Genomic DNA, 21,373 nt, shown 5'->3' on the forward strand with positions numbered 1-21,373 from the left:
GTAAAATTCCTACCATGAATATATCAAAACTTTATTTTTGATTAAAATTGTCCAGTTAGGTTCTTAGCAATGCATATTATTAAAGGCAATTTTCTCAGTATTTAGATTTTTTTGCACCCTCAGATTCCAGATTTTCAAATAGTTGCATCTCAGCCAAACATTATTTATTCAGCTTTCAGATGATGTATAAATCTCAGTTTCAAAAAAAAATTGACCCTTATGACTGGTTTGTGGTCCACGGTCACATTTATTGCTTCAGATTCATGAACCAGGGTTGTATTTAACATAAAAAAACCTGGTAAACCTCATATAATAAAGATTAATGAAAAAGTAATTTTATATTACGTTTCACTTTCTCAGCTAAAGCCTTGCATTCACTAACACTATTTTGTAAGCCCTATTTTCCAGTAGAATGCGTCAATTAAAAGTGTGCTTAAATAAAATTTCTCACCCTGACGGCCATATCGTCTCATTGTGCAGAGCGCATATCTGATGCATTTTCCGACCACAATCACCACATTCCAACAGTCTGCCAAGGAAGAACAAAAAAAACAAAGGTCAGACGATGACAGCGAATCCACGCCTTGACTAAAACTTCAGAACAAGCGAACTGAGATGACACATTTGGATGGAGAAAATATGTACATACAGTTCAGGGTCGAGGGTGTCGTTCTTTTTCCTTTGAAACTGATCTTTATTGATGGACCTGAGGAGAGAAAACAAGAGACAACGAGAAGCCGCCCAATCGAGTGGGTCATGAGAATCACCAAACGATCACTCTCTGGAGGAACAGCATCACGACAATAACAATGAAGCAGAAGATGAAAACACAAACATTTAGATGGTTACTCACGTTTGAGGCTGGGTCGGATCGTCCCCCAGGGATACATTCTCCCCTTGGATTTCGTTGAAACACTTCTCGCAGAAGTGGTACCTGTCAGCAAGAAGCCCATATTTGGGTGAACTAGACCGTTCGCCAAGAGCACAGCCAATCACAGTGAGGGCACGTGGAAGCAGCCACCAATCAGGGCAGGGCAGGCCAGGAGACAGGCACACAGGAGAAGGCAGGTTCGTCGCCGGGAGCAGCCAATCATGAAGCAGGTTTTTTGTGTGGGCAGATTGATTGATTGGTTGCGTGTAAATTTCGGAGCGGATGATTGGTCACATCAAAGCAGGCCAATGCAGACATCACAAGCGTTAAAAAAGGAGGGAGAGAAAGGGAAGGGGGGGGGCAGGAGGGCAGAATGAATATTTTAAAAAAGTGTGAGAAACAAAACCGTTATGAGGGACAAAGAGAGCTACGTGTTGGACAGGTGGAGGGGTGGGTCAGATGTAGAAGAAGAAAACTAAACCAAAAGAGAGAGAGCAGGAAGCCGAGGCAAAAGCACAGACGGTCGCCCTTGCGTCCCATGAGCTCGAAAACAAGCGTGACGCCCAGAGGAGCGAGGGACAACAATGGACTGAGTGAACGAACTGATGAGAAGAATGAGAACAGGAGCAACAGAGACCCATCATCCTTTCAGGACATTTTAAAGAGGGTCTCAAGATTCGATGCTAAAACATAAACAGTTAGTACGCCCTGAAGTTGGCAGCTTCAATGAAGTCTTAGAAATGTCGTACTTTTTGGGTGAATTTCACAATACATATCCAGGGTCACATTTTAGCCCAAAAACAATGTAAAAAAAATTGCATAAAGAAAATAAAGGACCATTGGAATATGACATTATCATCTTACATTTGTAAGATTTCTTAATAATCATAATTTGATGATAGATTACATTAAAACAGTAAAAATAAAAGGTTTTAATTGTCATAATTAGTTTTCAATCTTTTAATAATAATAATAATAATAATAATAATAATAACAAACCAGTATCTTGCTATTTTATAACCTTTTGTTTTTAATACATTTAAAAATATTAATAACATAACATTGTTATAGTACATTAACAGATTTTGAATCAGAAAAAAAAGTGTAAATTGTTGTTATATTACATTATTATTACCGTATTATTATTATATAATAAAACATGCAATGTCAAAAGTGTTACATATACAACCTTTTGTTTTAAGTTTTTTAATAAAAAATAATGTACGATTACAGTAAAACCGTAAACATAAAAGGTTATAATGACTAATTGTCATAATTTGTTTTCAATGTTTTGATAATAACAATAATAATGCAGTATCTTCTGTTATTTTATATTATAACCTATTTAATAATAAAAAATAACACCGTAATAACCCTTAATAACATAACATTGTTATATTATAACATTTTATTTTTAACAAAATTTGAATCAAAATAATATAATACATTTTTGTTATATTATATTACCATTTTTTAATTATGCTATAATATAACATGCAATGTCATACGTGTTATATATATACACATATACACACTAGTGTTGTCACGATACTGGAATTTCTAACTTCGATACGATACCTTGAAAAATATCGATATTCGATACTACTTTCGATACCACAGAGAAAAAAACTACCACACTATTAAGGAGGAAAATTTCTTTTTTAATTTAAAAATAAATATAGTCTAGAACATGACAATGAGGTATATGCATATGTACACTGCTACAGCCCTGTTCAGCTTCTTAACTTCATTTGAGTTTGAGCTTCATACTTTATTTGATGTTCAAATACAATCTGTAATTTAGATTTAAATACAACATGTAGTGCACGCATTTATGAAGGGTAGGAACTGTATGGCTGTGATGGTGGCAGATTTTTTACCACAGCAGTGGCGCGGTGTTTTATATAGATAAATAAATGAGGCTCAAACATTATTCACAAACTTTAGCAATTCCGTCGGTGAACAAGCAGCCTACAAAACGCTAAAATAAATCAACGAAATAATACATTTAAATAAGAAAGCAGCCTAAATAAGAGTTAAATGGGCTACAAACAATCGTTGCAAAAAAAAAAAAAAACTCAACAGCGCATCAGAATTACTGGCCCGAGTTCTCCTTCTCTTCCCCATTGCACAGCTGCTGTTTTTAATAGCAAAGTAATTACATTTATTTTCGTTTCTTTAGTTTATAAAGTTAATTTAGGAATATATTTGGAACATGTTTTATTTGTGAAATTCAAGTTTTTGTTTTTTAAAGTAACGACAAAGCGGCCAGCCGCTTATTAAACAGCGGCAACGATTAAACTAATATTCTGATATGCTTTCAGTTTTTATTTGTTTATTTATATATATAAATAAACAAATAAAAACTGAAAGCATATCAGAATATTAGTTTAATCGTTTAACTTAGATAAATGTGTAGGCTACAAATAGGCACATATCCAATCGTTTGTGCGGAGAATGAAAGCTTTGCAGGACATGAGGTGCAAAGCGCCACGTGAAACTTTATTTCTGCTCATAAATGTAAGAGTAATAAATTCACTTTTAATTATTACTTCACTACTGTAAAACGAAATAATTCAAATCGGAAACAAAACTCTTTTATTAGGCCTAATCCATAAAAATGCATTTAGGCTTTAAAAGCGCGTCCGAGCAGATGGCGAGTTAGGATTATCAACTTCATCTTTGCGACACTGACTCAGAAAATACTAGTTTATTAATAAATAATTTGAATATCTCCTTACTTTTTCCCCGCCACATTCATGGTAATTACTTTAGCTGGGGCTTTGCTGCCAGCCCAGTACCTATAAGCTGCGTGCATCTGAACGCGGGACTCTGCTGAAGGCACTTGCTGCTGCTGCTGCTGTTGGCGGGACACTAAACACCTCCACGGCAGAATAAATAGCAGAAACACTGTATTTTATGCTTGTTAGTGTGTTTTTCTTCAGATATTTGTCTTTTTTATTTATTACGACAGGTGAATTGTTGTAATTGTTAAGCACTGTGTTTTCAAAGCATTCAGAAAGTGGAATCGTGTGATTTAAAAAATAAATTTTGCGAAATTAGTGGTGTTAGCGCCTTTTGATAGCACTGCTCAGTAACAACTCTGACATATTGGCTTGCTTGTGTACTTCGGCTTTCCATGTTCATTTGTTTCATATCCGAAATATTTCCAGATAGCACTCCTGCTGTGTTCTTTATCAAACAAAGCCGGTCGCGGGGTCCTGCGCTCGCCTTTCTGTTCGCTTCACTTGAATGAGAGGCACTGCGGTCACGTGTAGTGTAGAAGTGAAAGTGACATCTCGGCTAGTATCGATACTTCGGGAAATTAGTATTGGTATCGTTCAGATATTTCAGTATCGATATTTATCGAAATATCGATATTTTTGACAACACTAATACACACATCCTTTTATTTCAACATTTTTCATGATCAAATAATGTAATATTTAAAACAGTACAAATCTAAGTTTATAACAATTGAAATGTCATAATTTGTTTCAATGCTTTAATAACAATAATAATAATAATAATAATAAACCAGTATCTTATGTTATTTTATATCATAACCTTTTACTTTTAATATAATAACATTTCATACCGTACATTATATTACAACTTTTATTTTTATTAGATTTTTAATCTGGATTATTATGACATTCAATTGTTGTTATATTACATTATTTAATAATAATAATAATAATAAATAACATTGTAATAAAATACTTAAGATAACATTGTTATATTACATTTGTTTAATAAATTTGTATCGGAATTAGATACGAAAATTTTTTATATTACATTATTATCATATTATTATTTTGCTCTAATATAACATGCAATGTCATAAGTGATATATTTACACAACCATTTATTTTATTCATTAAAACAGTAAAAATAAAAGGTACTAACAACAATTTAATTGTCATTATTTATTTTCAATGTTTTTATTATAATAATAATAATAATAATAATAATAATAATAATAATAATAATAATAATAATAATAAACCAGTATCTTCTGTTTTTTTTTTTTTTTTCTTTTTTTTATATATTTCATAACACTATTTAAAGAGATTTTTAATTATTTTATTTGTATGATAGTCACATGTATTGGAAATGGCTGTGTTTAACTTAATGAAATTGTAACAGTCTTTATGTTTTAAATTGAAATCTTATTTCTTATTTTAATTTTGGCTACAATGTGACCTTATACCACATATTTTACATGTTTTACGTAGCTTTTTTTATATAACCAAAGCACAGTTCAGATTAAATCTAAGGTAGCCAAAGTTATACAAAATCTTAAGCTTTGCACAAGCCAAATTTGTTTACGCCAAAACCTCTGATTCTGGTGAAAGTCTTTGCCAGCCTATTTTGCTGTTAGGATCTAAGATGATGCAACTCAGAAAACTGGCAAAGATTTTCACCAACGCATTAGAGAGGAAAAGCACTGCAATCGTTTTGGTGCCTCTTACTTATTAGCACTTTGTTATTTTGTGCTAGTAGCTACCAACTGAGGTAATCAACACAAATACTTGCCAACACACCTGCCAGTATGTTAATTGTAAGAACAACAACTGAAAAAAAAAACCTGCAGTCAGAAACGCAGGCCCTCTTTAAAATGGCCGTTTAAAATCAGAAGAAGAGCAGAGATGTGAAATGTGGTCTATTTCGCCACCGAAAGTCAAATTAACAGGCCTGAAATTTAACAAACCCTGATGTGCTCACAGCAGAACAGCATTTACATTTTGACAAAGCACATGAACACCTCTTAAAAATACTCACCTCAATCTTTTTACCCACAAATACACAATGTAAACCAAACGTGAATGTGTCAGATGTAGTGAAGTAGCCTAAAGTGTCCATTAAAGTGTTCAGAAAACAAACAGCTTTCATAATACTTCATTCTAGCGCTGGGCTGCTTCACAGCAGCGCTTTTAATGCTGCCAGGCAACATGAAATTGATTTTAGGCTGAAATGCAAATGATCTACAATAGTGCGATGCCATGCCTGATGAGGTCAGGCAATTACCCATCAGGCCACATTCACTATAATATAACTATTCGTGTGAATGTAATAACTTGCTTCTGTTTGTATGAATAATATAGACCCAAATGAAGTCTCTCTGAACTTTCAAGTGGTTATTCTTACTCTAATAGACTGATAACTGTATATTCTAGTGGCTGTGCTGCATAGTGTTCAGCTAGAGCGTGTATAATAGTGTGTATGATACTGACCTGTTCTGGTAACTGAAGTACGCAGCGTCTCGAGGGATGGTGCACAGCTGTTTGCCATAGCAGCACAGAGTCTGAGGAGAAAACTCCAACTGATAGAAGAAAAATAGGGATGGAGGGATTTAAAGAGAGAGAAAGAGAGGATAACTTGAGTGGGGTAGCAATATACCATTAGTTTTGGTCAGATAATGACCAAATAAAGCAAAAAACACAATCTACCTCATAATGTGCCAAACACTACAAACTTAACCATGGTAAAAACTTCGTTATAATAAAAAAAAAATATACACATATATACACACATACATACATACATACATACATATACACATACATATTATTTATATTTTATAAAATAATAGTTGTATTGTTAAAAAAGTTTGGTATTTTATTCAGAAGTATTTAAGGACAAAAACATATTGTTTGCTAAAATAATAATAATAATAATAATAATAATAATAATTATTATTATTATTATTATTATTATTATATTATTATAATTTTAGCAAACAATATATTTTAGTTCTTAAATTCTTCTTAATAAAATGTTATTTATATATATTTATATAAAAATTAAATTATATTAAAATTATATTATATTGTTATATTATATTATATTATATTATATATATGGAAATATTATTCTTAAAATTCATAATAATAATAATAATAATAATAATAAGTTGCATTATTTAACATCCATTTAAGGAATAAAATATATTGTTTGCTGAAATTATTGTAATAATACTTAGAATAATAATAATAATTATTATTATTATTATTATTATTATTATTATTATTATTATTATTATATTAATTAAATTCTTCCTGGAAATATTATTGTTAATAATAATAATAATAAAAGTTGTATTGTTAAATAAGTCTGGAATTATATAAAGTAGTATTTAATATACATTTAAGGAATATTGTTTGCTGAAATTACTGCAATAATAATAATAATAATAATAATAATAAATATTTTTATATCAATATAACATGCTGGAAGAATTTTTGTTAATAATAATAATAATATAAATATAGTTATGGAAAATTCTTACTGACAGAATTGTTAAAAATAAATAAGTTATATTCTTAAAACTTTTGCTTGCTGAAATTATTGTAATAATAATAATAATAATAATAAAAATAAAAATAATACAAGTACTTATAATAGCAACATTCTTGCTGAAAGAACTATTGTTAAAACGGTTTGCTGAAATTATTGTAATAATAATAGTTAAATATTATTAAATAAACTTTATATTATATAGCAGCATTTTTTGGTTACTTTAAAACCAATGAAATTTGAATCTGTTCCTTTTATAAAACCTAACAAAACCAAATGTGGCACAGAGAGACAAACACACACAGCTCACCTTCCTTCCACAGCAGTAGCCCAACTCCTGCATTACGGGGTCTATTTCCTGTTCAAACACCTCAGCCAGTTTGGAGCAGTATTTATACACCCGTGACGTCTTCCTGTTATACAGCCAGGCGTTATTGAACATCAGCCACACGTCGTCCACGTACTGCCACGGCTCCTGGTACTGACCCGTGTCCAGCTTACGCTTGATAGTGGACAAGTCCATGGGGTTTTTCACTATGTCAAAGTAGTCCTGGAGAACCAAAGGAGTCCAGATCGCAGATGAAGATCATCAGGTGAAATCAAGTCGCAGTCGGACAGAGCGAGGGACGGCGGCCCGGCGGGTTGAGAATCGGGGGGAGAGAAGAGGGTGCAGGGGGACAATGTTGAGCGCTGTAGAAGAGGTTCACATGCACAAACAGAGAAAAACGTAACAGACTCCCACTGCCTCACTCAAATCTGTACCCTAGTTCTCTCCTGTTCTCACATACACACAAAAACACACACACAATTCTTTGGGCCAGCGGCAATGACGGCAGACAGCTACTGACAAACTGGGGTGAGCGAAGATATATGAACCTAATATGGTCTGAATCACATTCAAAATGTCAAGAAATGCCAGGAAAATTAGATTTTGCATAAGAAATTGAGCTCATTTTTAAGACCCTTATATATCTTTATATGCATGACAATTAAGCTTCATTAATGACAATGCTAATGATATATTACTAAAAACACAATAGTAAGTATATGTCACTGAAAGTATTTGCAGTATTAAATTTATGATGATTAATAATAATAATAATAATAATAATGATAATATTAATAATAATGGTAACACTTTACAATCAGGTTCCATTTGTTAACAAATTAGTTAAAAAAAAAACAATGAAAAATACTTCTAAACCATTTATTAATCTGAGTTAATGCTGAAACGTTATTATACATCATTAAAAATAAGTTTTTATTAACATTAACAAAGATTAATAAGTACTGTAAATGTATTGCTCATCGTTAGTAAATGCATTTTATTTATTTATATATATAAGATTTATTATGTGTTATATTGTTATATTTTAAATTAATATATATTTTATATATAAGATTTAGTATGTGCTATATTGTAATATATATATATTTTTTAATATATATATTTTATATAAGATTTATTATGTGTTATATTGTAATATATATATATATATATATATATATATATATATATATATATTTTTTTTTATTATTATTTTTTTTTTTATTAATATATTTTATATATAAGATTTAGTATGTGTTATATTGTAATATATATTTTTTTAATATATATATATATTTTATATATAAGATTTAGTATGTGTTATATTGATAATTATATATATAACACAATAAATCTTATTTAAAAAATATATATAATGATTGAAAAGTATTTAACATACATTTAAGGACAAAACTATATTGCTTGCTGAAATTATTGTAGTAATAATAATCATAATTATTATTATTATTATTATTATTATTATTATTATTATTAATTAATTTATAAATATAACATGCTGGAAGAATTGTTACAATAAATAATAATAATAATAATAAATATATTTATAATAATATACAGTTCTTGCTGGAATAATTAGTTAAAACTAATAATATTCATAATAATAATAATAATAAAATACATATATACACATGCATATAAGTACCAAATGGAATCTTATTGTAATGTGTTACCATAATGATAATAAGACAATAAGTTTTAATATTACATTTTTTATAATCATCATTACCATCATCATCGTCATCATCATTTTAACAATTAATATTATTATTAAAATGAATAAACAATTGTGCTCAATTGTCACAATGATGCTACAATGCAAAAAAAGAGAAATCCTAAATATAAGCTTTACAAAAGTTTATGCAAAATATAATTTAGTGTTTTTCTTTTGATTTCGGGGTGAAATATGAGCCCAGCATTTCTTCATACGATTCACTTGTGAACCGTTATGACTGCAATTCATTATGCACTGTGATTATTTTCAGCTTCAAAGCTGTATTTAAGAAAACATTTACTAATTTTAAATCCAGGCTTGGTGGAATAATAATCACATGTGGAGGACAGCCTGAATACAAAATGAATCCATTTGGCTACAAAAAAATCCAAATAAACTGAGGCTTTCTAGGCTGATGTTGGCAGGGTTAGCGTTTAGGGTACAGTAAGCTGAGGTACAAGCAGGGCGATATCAAATTACAGCAGCGTAGCTATGAGCATTTACACCACACAGCACAGCTGGACTCACTTCTTTACAGTCCAACAGCACAAATCATCAAAAACACTGGAGAAATACAATCCTTCAGGTGTCAACCCCACCGTATTCAGGTTGTGTGCAACAGAGTGTCAAATTATTTGGAACCGACTTCTGATTCTTTCTTAAAAATTTAGTTCGGGTCACATTGAAAGATTCATTGAAAGCATCTGACAGATCTGCAAAACCATATATTAAAATATGAATGTTGACAGCAATTACTATAATGGTTCTCTCATCTATGTTTACGCACCCATGTGAGTTCTTTAAGCAGAAACGATGGGGGCGACACAATGCCAGGACAAACTGAGGTGTTTCAAACAAACACTAATCTCAGACCAGTAAAGAGAATGAACAAACCCAGAATCAGATGGACTTTTTACAAGACACAGTATTACATTTTCCAACAGATTATGACTTTGAGCTGTCCATGATTAGTTTTAGACATATCTTTACTTAGACACTTCGATTTTTAGGTCAAACATCTCTCTTCTTTGTCTGTAATGTTTGCTTGGCGCACCTTAAAATAGGGCCGGTGCCTCATTCAAACAAACCACTGATAAAGCAGCCAAATAACCAGAAAAGCAGGAAATTCATTTCAATTTTCGCCACATTCTAAGAAACAGAATCAGTCGACTGATCCCATCAAGCAACAAAGTGATCAGTGGAAGAAATTCAGCTCTTTAAAGGATTAGTTCGCTTCCAGAATTAAAATTTCCTGGAAATGTACTCACCCCCATGTCATCAAAGATCTGTCTTTTAGCTTTTGAAGGCTTTCTTTTTTAGAAATGAAGGTTTTTGAGGAAAACATTCTAGTTTTTTTCTCCATATAGTGGACTTCAATGGGAATCAACCGGTTGAAGGTGCAAACTGCAGCTTCAATGCAGGTTCAGAACTGACCCCAACTGACCAATAAGGGTCTTATCTAGCAAAACAATTCTTTATTTTCTAAAAAAAAAAAATACAAAAGGTACATACTTAACCACAAATTCTCATCTTACACTAGCATCTATGACTTCTCGCATTACGTAATCACGTTGGAAAAGTTTCACACGGTTAGTTCTTCATCTAAGTACTTTGGTTCAAAAACGTAGGGAAGGGATCTCATTTTCTCCTCCAACTTCAAAATCGTCCAACATCGTTGTTTTTTGGGTTAGGTATCTAGAACCGGTTCTAAAGTTCCAAGAACCAGGTATTTGTTGAAATACATGCATAAGTTCTGCTTAACGATTCCTGCGTTCGCATTTTAAAGAGGTCCTATTATGCTCTTTTGCAAAGTCTTTCGCTTCTTTTGGGGGTGCACTAGAACGGCGGTTCCCAATTCCAGTCCTCGCACCCCAGGGCTCTGCACATTTTGCATGTCTCTCTTAGTTAACACACCTGATTCAGATAACCAGCTCATTAGAAGTGAGGTCCGTGCAGGAACTGCGATCCGATTGACATGGTCCCTGCAAAGTGTTCATTGCTCCCTGCTCCCTAAGCAGGGGAAATCCGTTTACTATACTTCGAAACATTCATTCACATATTTGCGCTACGCCACCGCATGTAGCGTCTTCACACACAGATGAAACTTACTAGAAAAGTGTGACATAAGTGCATCTGTAAATAAATGCATTTAAAATTACGTCTCGCACGCTTTAATGACCTTCAAATGGAACACATACGCTCGCTTCGAACTAATGAATAATGGCGGAATATCCTGTGATGTCCACTTCGAAGGGCAGTAACGTTGGAATAGAACAAACGTCGGAAGCGATGCGTGAAACACACAAAATGTGCAGAGCGGTGGGTCGCGAGGACTGGAATTGGGAACCGCTGCACTAGAACATGCTCTCACGCTCAGTGGTTCGAAAAACACATTATTTTTCACATATCTTACATTATTACAATAGCTTTCTCCCTAGCCTGGCACAAATGGCTCGATTAGTTCCGGGTTTGATGAAGGCCCACCTTCCGAAAAACTAAATGTGTTGTGATTGGTTAGTAGTGCCACTGCGTTGCGATTGGCAAACCGCTTAGACGGCGTTTCAGTCCCGCTACGCCCCTTCCCAAAGCAGCAAGTTCTGTGCACAACTGTTAGCACAAGCTAGATTGAAGTGATTCTTATGTTTTAAATATGGATGTTTTTCTTACAAAAATACATCGGTTCGCTAAAGGAGGCTTTAATTGACCCCTGGAGGGACTTTTTATTCTGGATCGATGCACTTGGACTTGTTTTGGACTGATGGAGAGAAACACCGTTCTAAAGCTTGGGAGTTCCAGGATACTTTTTAATATAACGCCGATTGCATTCGTTTGAAAGAAGGAAGTCATATACACCTAGGATGCATGGAGGGTGAGTAAATAATACACTACAGTAGTGTTGGTCCTATCGTCAGTCTGTGAGATCGCCGATACATGATATTATCATTATTGTGTTAACTTATTTAATTATTTACATGACCGAAACCAGCTCCACCATAAGGCTAGTGAAACCATCTACACTGTATGATGAATAAATCACTTATCACACAATGCACATGTCTACGGCTTGGCTCCGACGCAGCAACCGATGATTGTCACTTTAGTAAATGCTTGCATTTATACCAGCCGCCCTGCGGCTTGCTGAAGCATCCCAGAAGCAGCTGTCTATGCTACATCGTCAAAATTTAGGCTAATCCCCCACCTCTGGATTTATTTGAATGATATTCTAATGGGCCGCGTTGTGACATTATAACATCCGGAAAACAAACGCTGTAGTCCAAAGGAGCCGTTCGTTGTAGTTCTTGAAAAGGGATTTTTTTTAAACTAAGTATCTATCTATTGGACTTTGAGATTTGTAACTTTGTATATGTTTTTTTATACCCAAACATACGCAGCACACACACTGACAAAATTCAAAAAGTAAAAAAAAGCATAATAGGACCCCTTTAATGTGATTTTAAACAATTTTAGTGCATGGAGGGATGGAAATCAGACAAGTTACTTTTTTATGGATTACATGATTACATATTATTCACACAATAGCAATAAATTATTCCCAATTCATTGATTCTCCCTAATTTCTCTTTTTCATCTTTTAAATTTTCCTTTCTAAAATATCCAACCGATTATATACACTCAGAAAGTCCAGTTTTGTGGACATCCACACCTAGACTAGTCATTAGTCAGTTGGCGACACAGCATTTGACCAATGGATTTACAAAAATCATTTCAGGTTTAAGAAGGGTTTCAACATTGCATCACCTACCGGTAAATCATTCATTTTTATTTGAATTATCACGCTGTAGGTTTTTTAACCATGTATTATTTCTGTTCTGTAAGCTGCTGGCTCGTGTTATTCAGCTGCAACAAAACACTTTGTAAAAAGACAGAGAAATTATGTTTGACATGTTTGATTTTTTTTTATATTATTGAAATCAAAACTAGGAATTGCTAAGAATTAGAATCGACAAGCAGAATCAGAATCAATACAATTTAAACAATACCAAACCCTAGCTGTTTTACGTTTATGTAGACAGAGTTTGACTTTCTTTGCATGCACACTTTGTAAGCACAGGGCCGGTACTTCCGCCTTTTGACTAATTACGTAAAGTCCAGCTAGCATTTGTTGTTACACAGTTCAATTAATAACCGTTTCACTAAATAAGACCGTTCTTCCTCAGCTGGGATCATGTAGAGCCCTTTGAAGCTGCACCAAAACTGCAATTTGGACCTTCAACCCATTGGCCACCATTGAAGTCCACTATGTGGAAAAAATCCTGGAATGTTTTCCTCAAAAACCTTCATTTCTTTCTGACTGAAGAAAGAAAGACATGAACATCTTGGATGGCATTAGGTTGAGTAAATATCAGGAAATTTTTATTCTGGAAGTGAAATAATCCTTTAAAATGTAAATGAAAGCCAATTGTACTTTGCATAAATTTGATGCATTTCATTGATCAATCAGTAAATTTTCATCTGCTATGCTGGTTATTGCTAAAATACCTGGCCATAACTCTGGGGAATGATGGTAAACTCAGCATGAGGATATTATGTGGCAAAATAAAACAAGTACAATGGCTTGAAGCTCAGGTTAAGATAATGAATTACATGGAGTTTAAGCAGATGAGAGCAAAAACAACACAATAAATGAAGGAAATAAAGCCAGCGCAGACTATGAGATCTTTCAGGGTGGTTTCATTTTGTTGATGCCATACAACCAGCAACAACTGAAACCTAATGCCAATTGAACATTCAAAATTAACTAGTTAAAAGTGCCAGTTCGTTTTCACCAAATAACTGTTTAACTAAAACGTTCTTGTTTCATAGCCCAATTCGAAATGATCTTAAAACTACGATCCTCAGTTTAAATAAATAGCATAAATAAAACAAATTTAAAGCTTAAGAGTTTAATCTCTGTGGCATTAGCAACAAAGCTGGATTAAAAAACTAATTATATGTTTTCCAAACACATCCTGTCTGCCAGTGGTTGACTAAAAGAAAAAAAAGAAAAAAAGCCGTTCCCAAACTTGCCAAACACCATTGGTTGAGTCAAAGTTGTGGTTTTGGGTTGGTCAAAAAAAAATGCCTCGGTATATTAATCCAAGGTTTTAAATTCAAAATAAATCACAAACTCAGCTTTAAATTTTCCTGATTTGACTTGTGTCTGACATAATTTCCTGTCTCTGTGTAGACGAGATGAAGATACATCAAGCACAAGAGCAGATTTTCATAGCCTGCGCTGTCTTATATTCACTCGATTGCTGACAGAAGCGCTGCAGAAGCAAGCTTGCAACGTCTCTCTCACATCCAAACACAGTGCACACAACAGCAGGCAGAAAAGAGAAAGATAGGGGGGGTAAAGGTAAAAAGAAAAAAAAAAAAGGAAGGAAAAAAGAATGAGACTAGAACTGAAAAGTGCTAGGTTGTTTGAAGCGTAATGCGTGCCAGCGCAGGCCCTTACCAGGTTAGTTTTGTTACTAGTTCGAATACGTACGGGTATTCCCAGTAACTGGGGGTCCACCGGCTGCCGGAAGGGCAGCGACTCTGGGTCCTGTCTGTACAGAGCTTCCAGAGTGGGCATTAAAGCCTGGCGGAGCTCATCGGGTTTAAAGACTGATGGAGAGGAAGGAAATAAAGGTAGCAGCAGAGTCAAGAATCAGGCACATATTCATATGAAAATCATGACAACTGATTTCAAAGCAGTGTTTGTCCTTTATGTCGAACCGAGGAAAGGAACAAGCACCTGCTGATTCTAGATCAGAATTAGTAGATTTCATGCAATGAGAACTGGTGATTTTCTTTATTTTTGACATCATATACATTTAACCACAATATAAAATAAATCCTTGTTAGTTACGTTTTATAAGATGCTTCGGTTAATGACTGTATGTAACTTCTAAAAGAGCATCTTCAGGATCCTTAAAGAGATAGTTCACACATTTCATCATTAATTACTCACCTTCATGTTGTTCCAAACTCATAAGACCTTCACTCATTTTCAAAAGAGAAATAAGATATTTTTGATGAAATTCAAGAGCTTTCTGACATGGACAGCAATGCAACTGACAAATTTAAGGCCCAGAAAGGTAGTAAGGACATTGTTAAAATAGTCAGTGGTGAACATGTGTTGAAGACTGACATGGAAGAAAAGATATTGTTGAATAAAGTCATTATTTTTGTTTTCCTTGCACATAATAAGTATTCTTGTAGCTTTGTAAAATTAAGGTTGAAGCACTGATGTCACATGGACTAGTTTAATGATGTCCTTATTACCTTTCCGGGCCTTGAACGTTACTGTCTATGGAGGGTCAGAAAGCTCTTGGATTTAATCAAAAATATCTTCATTTATGTTCTGAAGATGAATGAAGGTCTTACGGAGTTGAAACTACGTGAGGGTGAGTAACCAATATCAGAATTTTCATTTTTGGGTCGACTATCACTTTAAAGGTAAAGATTTAACCTGTACCCCAAAAGTGATTAGTGTAAAATGCATCTTTAAAACCGTGTGAGTTTCACAGAAAAGTTTTACCTTTCTTCTTGCTTTGTGTGTTTGCGGGAGTGCTGTTTGCTCCCGCAGCCTCTTCCTCTTTGGGTTCGGTTTTGACCTCCGGTTTCTTGTCCTCGGCTGTCGACCCAATTGATGTTTCCATTGGCTCTGTCTTACATTCATCGCTTGCAGGCTCCTCTTTCTTTATCTGGCAGAGCAATCAAAATAAGGTAAGATGGAATTGAAATGTAGAATGAAAAGAAAGGACCAGTCTCAGAACTTTTCCTACTCACCTCTGGTTTCTCCTCGCTCTTAATCTCAGTCTGCATGGCGGCCATTTTCCCTGAGGCCTTCTCCTCTGTCTCATTCTCATCCTCCTCTTCCTTGACCTCAGTTTTGGGTTCGAGTGGGGCGGTGGGCTCGGATGATGTCAGCTGCGAGCTAGGGTCAGCACTGCTGTCCGACGCAGGAGTTGAGGCCTGACCGTCCGCCGTCACAGACGACTTCTGAGATAGCTGAGGGGTGGGACAAAACAGCAGATTAGCAGATCAACCAATGGTAAACAAAAACAAAAAGGAACAGCCAAAACAAAACCGCTTATTAAGAGTTAAGAGAAAACAACAAACAAAATGGGGGAGGAATAGACAAAAAGGTGCAAGAGATAGAGAGAACAGCCAATGAGAAATAAAACAGAGTAGAGTGAATGAGAACAGCCAGCAACAACAACAAAAAAAACTGTAGCTTAAGAGCTAATAAGAGTGTCAAAACAAGTGAGTAACAATCAGCCAACGGCAAACAAAAATCAAAGTAACAGGTGCTAAAAAACAACAACAAAAAAAACAGTACCATAAGCTCTAATAGCGAAAAACAGAAAAGTAGAGTACACCAGCGTATTAGAGAACAGCCAATGGCAAACAAAAATCAGGATTAACAGCTAAAAAGATATATAAATAACAGTATTGTAAAAGCTATCCGGGAAACAAAATAAATAGTAAGAAACAGCAAGATAACAGTAACAAAACAGCCAATGGCAAACAAAAATCAGAAGCAACAGCCTATAAAAAAAAAAAAAGAGCGGAACAAAAGAGAACAGCCAAAGGAGAACAAAAATCAGAAGGAACAGCCTATAAAAAAAAAAAATCACAATAAAAGTGAACAGCCAAAGGCGAACAAAGAACAAAAGGAACAGTGTATAAAAAAAAAAGCAGAATAAAAAAAGAACAGCCAAAGGAGAACAAAAATTAAAGGGAACAGCCTATAAAAAGAAAGGGAAAAAAACAGTACCATAAGATCTAATAGCGAAAATAAGCATCAGAGTAGAACAGAAAAGTAACAGAAAAGGAGTACGAGAAAACAGCCAAAGGAATAGTCAAAAACCGCAGTGTAATACAGAACAGCCAATGACAAACAAATTTATCAGCAATAGAAACAGCTAGTAAAAACTGTACTAGAGCTAACCAGGAAACAAAATAAATGTCAGAAAAGGTCAGTAAAGAACAGCAGAGCAAAATAAAACAGCCAATGGCAAAAAGAAGGAACCGCCAAGAAACAGCAGAGTAACAGAGAACAGCCAATGGCTGTTCTCTGAAGGAATCAGAAGGAAAAGCCTATTTAAAAAAAGCTAAACAAAAGCGAACAGCCAAGGGCTAACAAAATTTAAAAGGAACTGCCAAAGGTAAACAAAAATCAGAAAGAACAGCCTATAAAAATAAACGAGCAGAATAAAAGAGAACAGTCAAAGGCAAACAAAAAAGTAACATACAAAGTATAGAAACACTTGTCAGAAGAAAGTATAGAAAAAAGGAACAGTGGAATAAGACAACAGCCATTGAGAAACAACAATCAGCAGGAAACCCCAAGTACAGAAGCGTAGAATATGGAAGAAATACCCCAAAAAAGCAAAAAAAATCTGAAGGAATAGCCAACACAAAACAGTACGGTAAGAGAACAACCAAATAAGAAACTCATAAGAAAAAGCCACCAAAGCAGCAATATGAATCGAGCATGAAAGAAAAGCAAAAACACAGCAGATTAAGAGATCTTTTTAAAGTTTAAAAGCATCCTTGGTTGTAAGAAATCAGTTTTATCTTCTTTTTTTTTTATTCTCTGTTTTCCATTTTAATTTGTCTGCATTCTGTTTATGGATAAATCTAATTTTAATAAATGAAAAAGGATGTCTAACCAATTATTCATAAAATTTTAACCACAATTTATTTTCCAAAAAAAGCTTTGCTTCGTTTTGTTTCACTTTATTTATTTATTATTTTGCATCATTTTGATACATTTTAGTAATCAAAAAGAATGTCTAATCAATTAAATTCATACAGTCTTAATTTTATAATATATTAAAACAAATGTAACAAATGTTTTTTCCCTTCAGAAATTCATTTTTTATGAATCCGTGTAATATTTAAAACATTATCAAAAGGCAAAATTAGTGCATAAAACAACTGAATCTTTTAAAATGTAATCAAATTAATTGTTCACATTTAATTTGATTTGTGGAAAAACAGTGTGCACAACAAGGGTTTAGAGTTTAGATTAATAATTAAATTTAAAAAAAATAACACTGTATTATTATTGTTATTACTTTGAGAAATATATTCTCATTCACACAGACATGCAAACATCTTTGTGCTTTATATTTAAATACATGATTATTATTATTATTTTTTTTTTTTTTTAAGTGATTTGAATAAATGTATAGCCCTACTTTTGATTCATTCATCCAAATTTTGCCAAATTCTATTTAGCATTAATCTGTAAACTTCATTTTTATGATTCCATTAGTGTTTTGTGCATCACGGAAACCATAGGGCCCCAAACAAAAACAATACATGGATGCTCTGCAGTGACTGAAGAATATATTGTTATCATAAAATTAAGGTTAAACTGATGTTGCATGGACTATTTTAAGAATGTCCTTACTACCTTTCTGGATCTTGAATGTGTCAGTTGCGTTGCTGTCTATGCAGGGTCAGAAAGCTCTTGGATTTCATCAAAAGTATCTTAATGTGTGTTTAGAATGACATGAGGGTAAGTAATTAGTGACAGAATTCTTATTTTTGGCTCTTCAGTGACAGTCAACTTATGAGTCGATGTGAAGGCATAAACAAAAACATACAAAACAAATACATTCTCAATTGTGATACTTACAGGAGTGCGTGGGTGTGCACAAAGACCGTGTGCATTCTGGGAAGGCACAGATGACGCTAGCCCTGTTTGGGGGCCTCCAGCGGCTCCGCCCCCATGCGACGGCTGCTGTAGCTGACTGGCTTTTTCGGAGCCCACCCCCTGTGCCATCGGGGGCAGCTGCGTTGCAGGTGGGGCCATAGTGGTCGAAGAAGTGGGGGTGTGGGGCTGGGGAGTCTGGTTACCCGGCAACTGCGGGGGCGTTTGGTGCGGGGTAGGGGTAGGGGTGAGGCTGCGTGCAGGAGAAGGGGAGTTCTGGCGTAAGGGAGGACAGTGCGCATGCAGTCCGGGCTGCGGAGCAGGTGGGGGGAGGTTGGACGGAGGCCCCTGAGGGCCGACAGCGGCTGCGGAGCCCGAGACTGGCGCCTGGGTTTGAGCTACTGGACTACTGACTCCCAGTGATGGTGGAGTGGGCATCTGATTCTGAGAGAGAAAAAAAAAAAAAGTCAACAAACAAAAATGAGACTTAGGGCGTGTTCACACTTATAGTTTGGTTTGTTTGGTTCGGACCAAAAAGGAAAATGATACATTTGGTCCTGGTCCGCTTAGCGTTCACACTGGCATTTTTGACAGCGAACCTAAAGATACCACACCTAAGGGCATAGTGATACATTCACAACCGGATTGGACAGTTTGAATGACGTGTACTGCTAGACTAAACGCGCTCATTCCTGCATGCATATGATTTTATTTTCACCACCTGAGAACTCACAAAGTGCTCATACAAGGCACTTTACCTCCTCATTGCACTACGTTTGCCCTCTTCTCGTTTTGTTTTGGATACACCGCTTGTCCCCGTCGTGTCCCTTCCCGTTATTGGTTTGTTTAGAAGTATTTGGTCTGTGTTGCATTCATATTTCATTCGAACCGCACCAGAATTCGCTTGGAAGCAGATCGAGACTTTTTAGTGGTCTCAGTCCGCTTGTTTGGTGCGCAACAGAGTTCAGATGGCAGCGTTCACACTTACTCAAACGAACCGTACTAACAGAGCAATCGCACCAGAGTTTGTTTTAATCGAAACAAACATGACAAGTGTGAACACAACCTAAGTATACATCACGGGCATTTCTGTGATTTCAAAGAATCCGTTTAAGTGATTCAGCAATTCACTTTACACTACGGGGCTGTTGAATGCTTAAATCTGATTGGCTGACGAACGTTCGAAAGGTGTGTATTATTTTCAGGGAAACACACAGCGAACGTTGTTCCAGGCAGCTCTTGGCCGCATTACATGTCTATATCACTTCGCCACACGATTTTAGTTATTTCAAAGGTCCTTACAGCCCAAAACAGTGAAATCACCAAAACCCACAACAGTAAACAATAGGATAAAAACAACAGATTATTTCCTTTTTATCTCTCTCCCTCTCTCTTGTCGTCTGTCTGCCTGTCTGTCTAAACTTCATCATTACTAGGGCTAAAATGACGTTTTGGAATTAGTAACAAAGGCATTGGATGAGCTGCGTAAAAAATTAATCTTACTCACAACAATGTTTTAAGGACAAAAAAAATGGACGAATGTCTTGAAATATATCATTTGATCGATGTCTTGAGGGGTGGTTACCGTAGTATAAGCAGAATAATTGACTTTGGCCCGTTGAATTCAACGAAAACAATGCAACACCACCTCGGGTGTGCATTATTTTCCAAGAATTCAACGCCCTGTCAACAACAATTATTCCTTACTTAGTATATTCTTACAGTGGCTTAATGTGGCTTTTTTGTTTTAGTCACATCAAAACGCACATCAAAGACTGAGAAGAAATTGTCAAATAAAGTTATTTTTGTTTTCTTTGCACACAAACAGTATTTTTGTAGCTTCATAACATTACGTTTGGAATACTGATGTCTCATGGACTATTTTAAAAATGTCCTTACTAACTTCCTAGGCCTTGAAAGTGTTACGCTGCTGTCTATGCAGGGTCAGAAAGCTCTTGAATTTCATCAAAAATATCTTAATTTGTGTTCTGAAGATGAATGACAGTCTTACAGGTTTGAACGACATGAGATTGTGTAATTAATGATTTTATTTTTGGGTCAACTTTCTCTTTAAATCTCATCAAAACAGCACTTTTTCTAAAATTATTAGTCATTTATATTCATTCATTCACATCAGTCATATTGTCTTTCACAATAGAAAAATTTTCACTCTTTTAGCCACCAAAAGATGAAGCATATTCGATGCATTAGAGACAACAAGCTGCTCTGAGTAATACGTTATGAATGTTTTAATAGCTGACCTGTTGCATGGCTCCCTGCCCTGCAGGTTGGTTCAGGCCGACCGCACCTTGTCCCAGTCCGGCACCCGTGCCTGGAAACTGGTTCTGCATGTACTGGTTTTGTAACTGGGGTACGTTGGGTTGAGTCATTCGAGGTGTTCCCTGCATACTCATCTAAAAATATACAATAAAGACTCTGAATAAACACTTAAATCATTTAAATTAGTCGTCCCTCTTCAGGTCATAC

The 21,373-nt window shown here is 34.7% G+C and overlaps 1 protein-coding gene across 1 annotated transcript in view; it reads right to left on the reverse strand.

Annotated features, from left to right (window-relative positions):
• The window catches only part of ep300b (E1A binding protein p300 b), a 53,768-nt gene that overhangs the window by 13,224 nt on the left and 19,171 nt on the right, over positions 1 to 21,373 (reverse strand). The window contains exons 13-22 of the mRNA XM_073833141.1: positions 21,148 to 21,300; positions 18,872 to 19,330; positions 16,009 to 16,230; positions 15,758 to 15,923; positions 14,723 to 14,841; positions 7,482 to 7,721; positions 6,109 to 6,197; positions 854 to 934; positions 650 to 706; positions 452 to 529 (exon numbers count right to left, since the gene is read on the reverse strand). Of these exons, the coding sequence (XP_073689242.1) occupies positions 452 to 529; positions 650 to 706; positions 854 to 934; positions 6,109 to 6,197; positions 7,482 to 7,721; positions 14,723 to 14,841; positions 15,758 to 15,923; positions 16,009 to 16,230; positions 18,872 to 19,330; positions 21,148 to 21,300 (1,664 nt within the window). The remainder of the gene's footprint in view (positions 1 to 451; positions 530 to 649; positions 707 to 853; positions 935 to 6,108; positions 6,198 to 7,481; positions 7,722 to 14,722; positions 14,842 to 15,757; positions 15,924 to 16,008; positions 16,231 to 18,871; positions 19,331 to 21,147; positions 21,301 to 21,373) is intronic.

This window comes from Garra rufa, chromosome 1 (assembly GCF_049309525.1).
Source record: "Garra rufa chromosome 1, GarRuf1.0, whole genome shotgun sequence".
Lineage (NCBI taxonomy): Eukaryota > Metazoa > Chordata > Actinopteri > Cypriniformes > Cyprinidae > Garra > Garra rufa.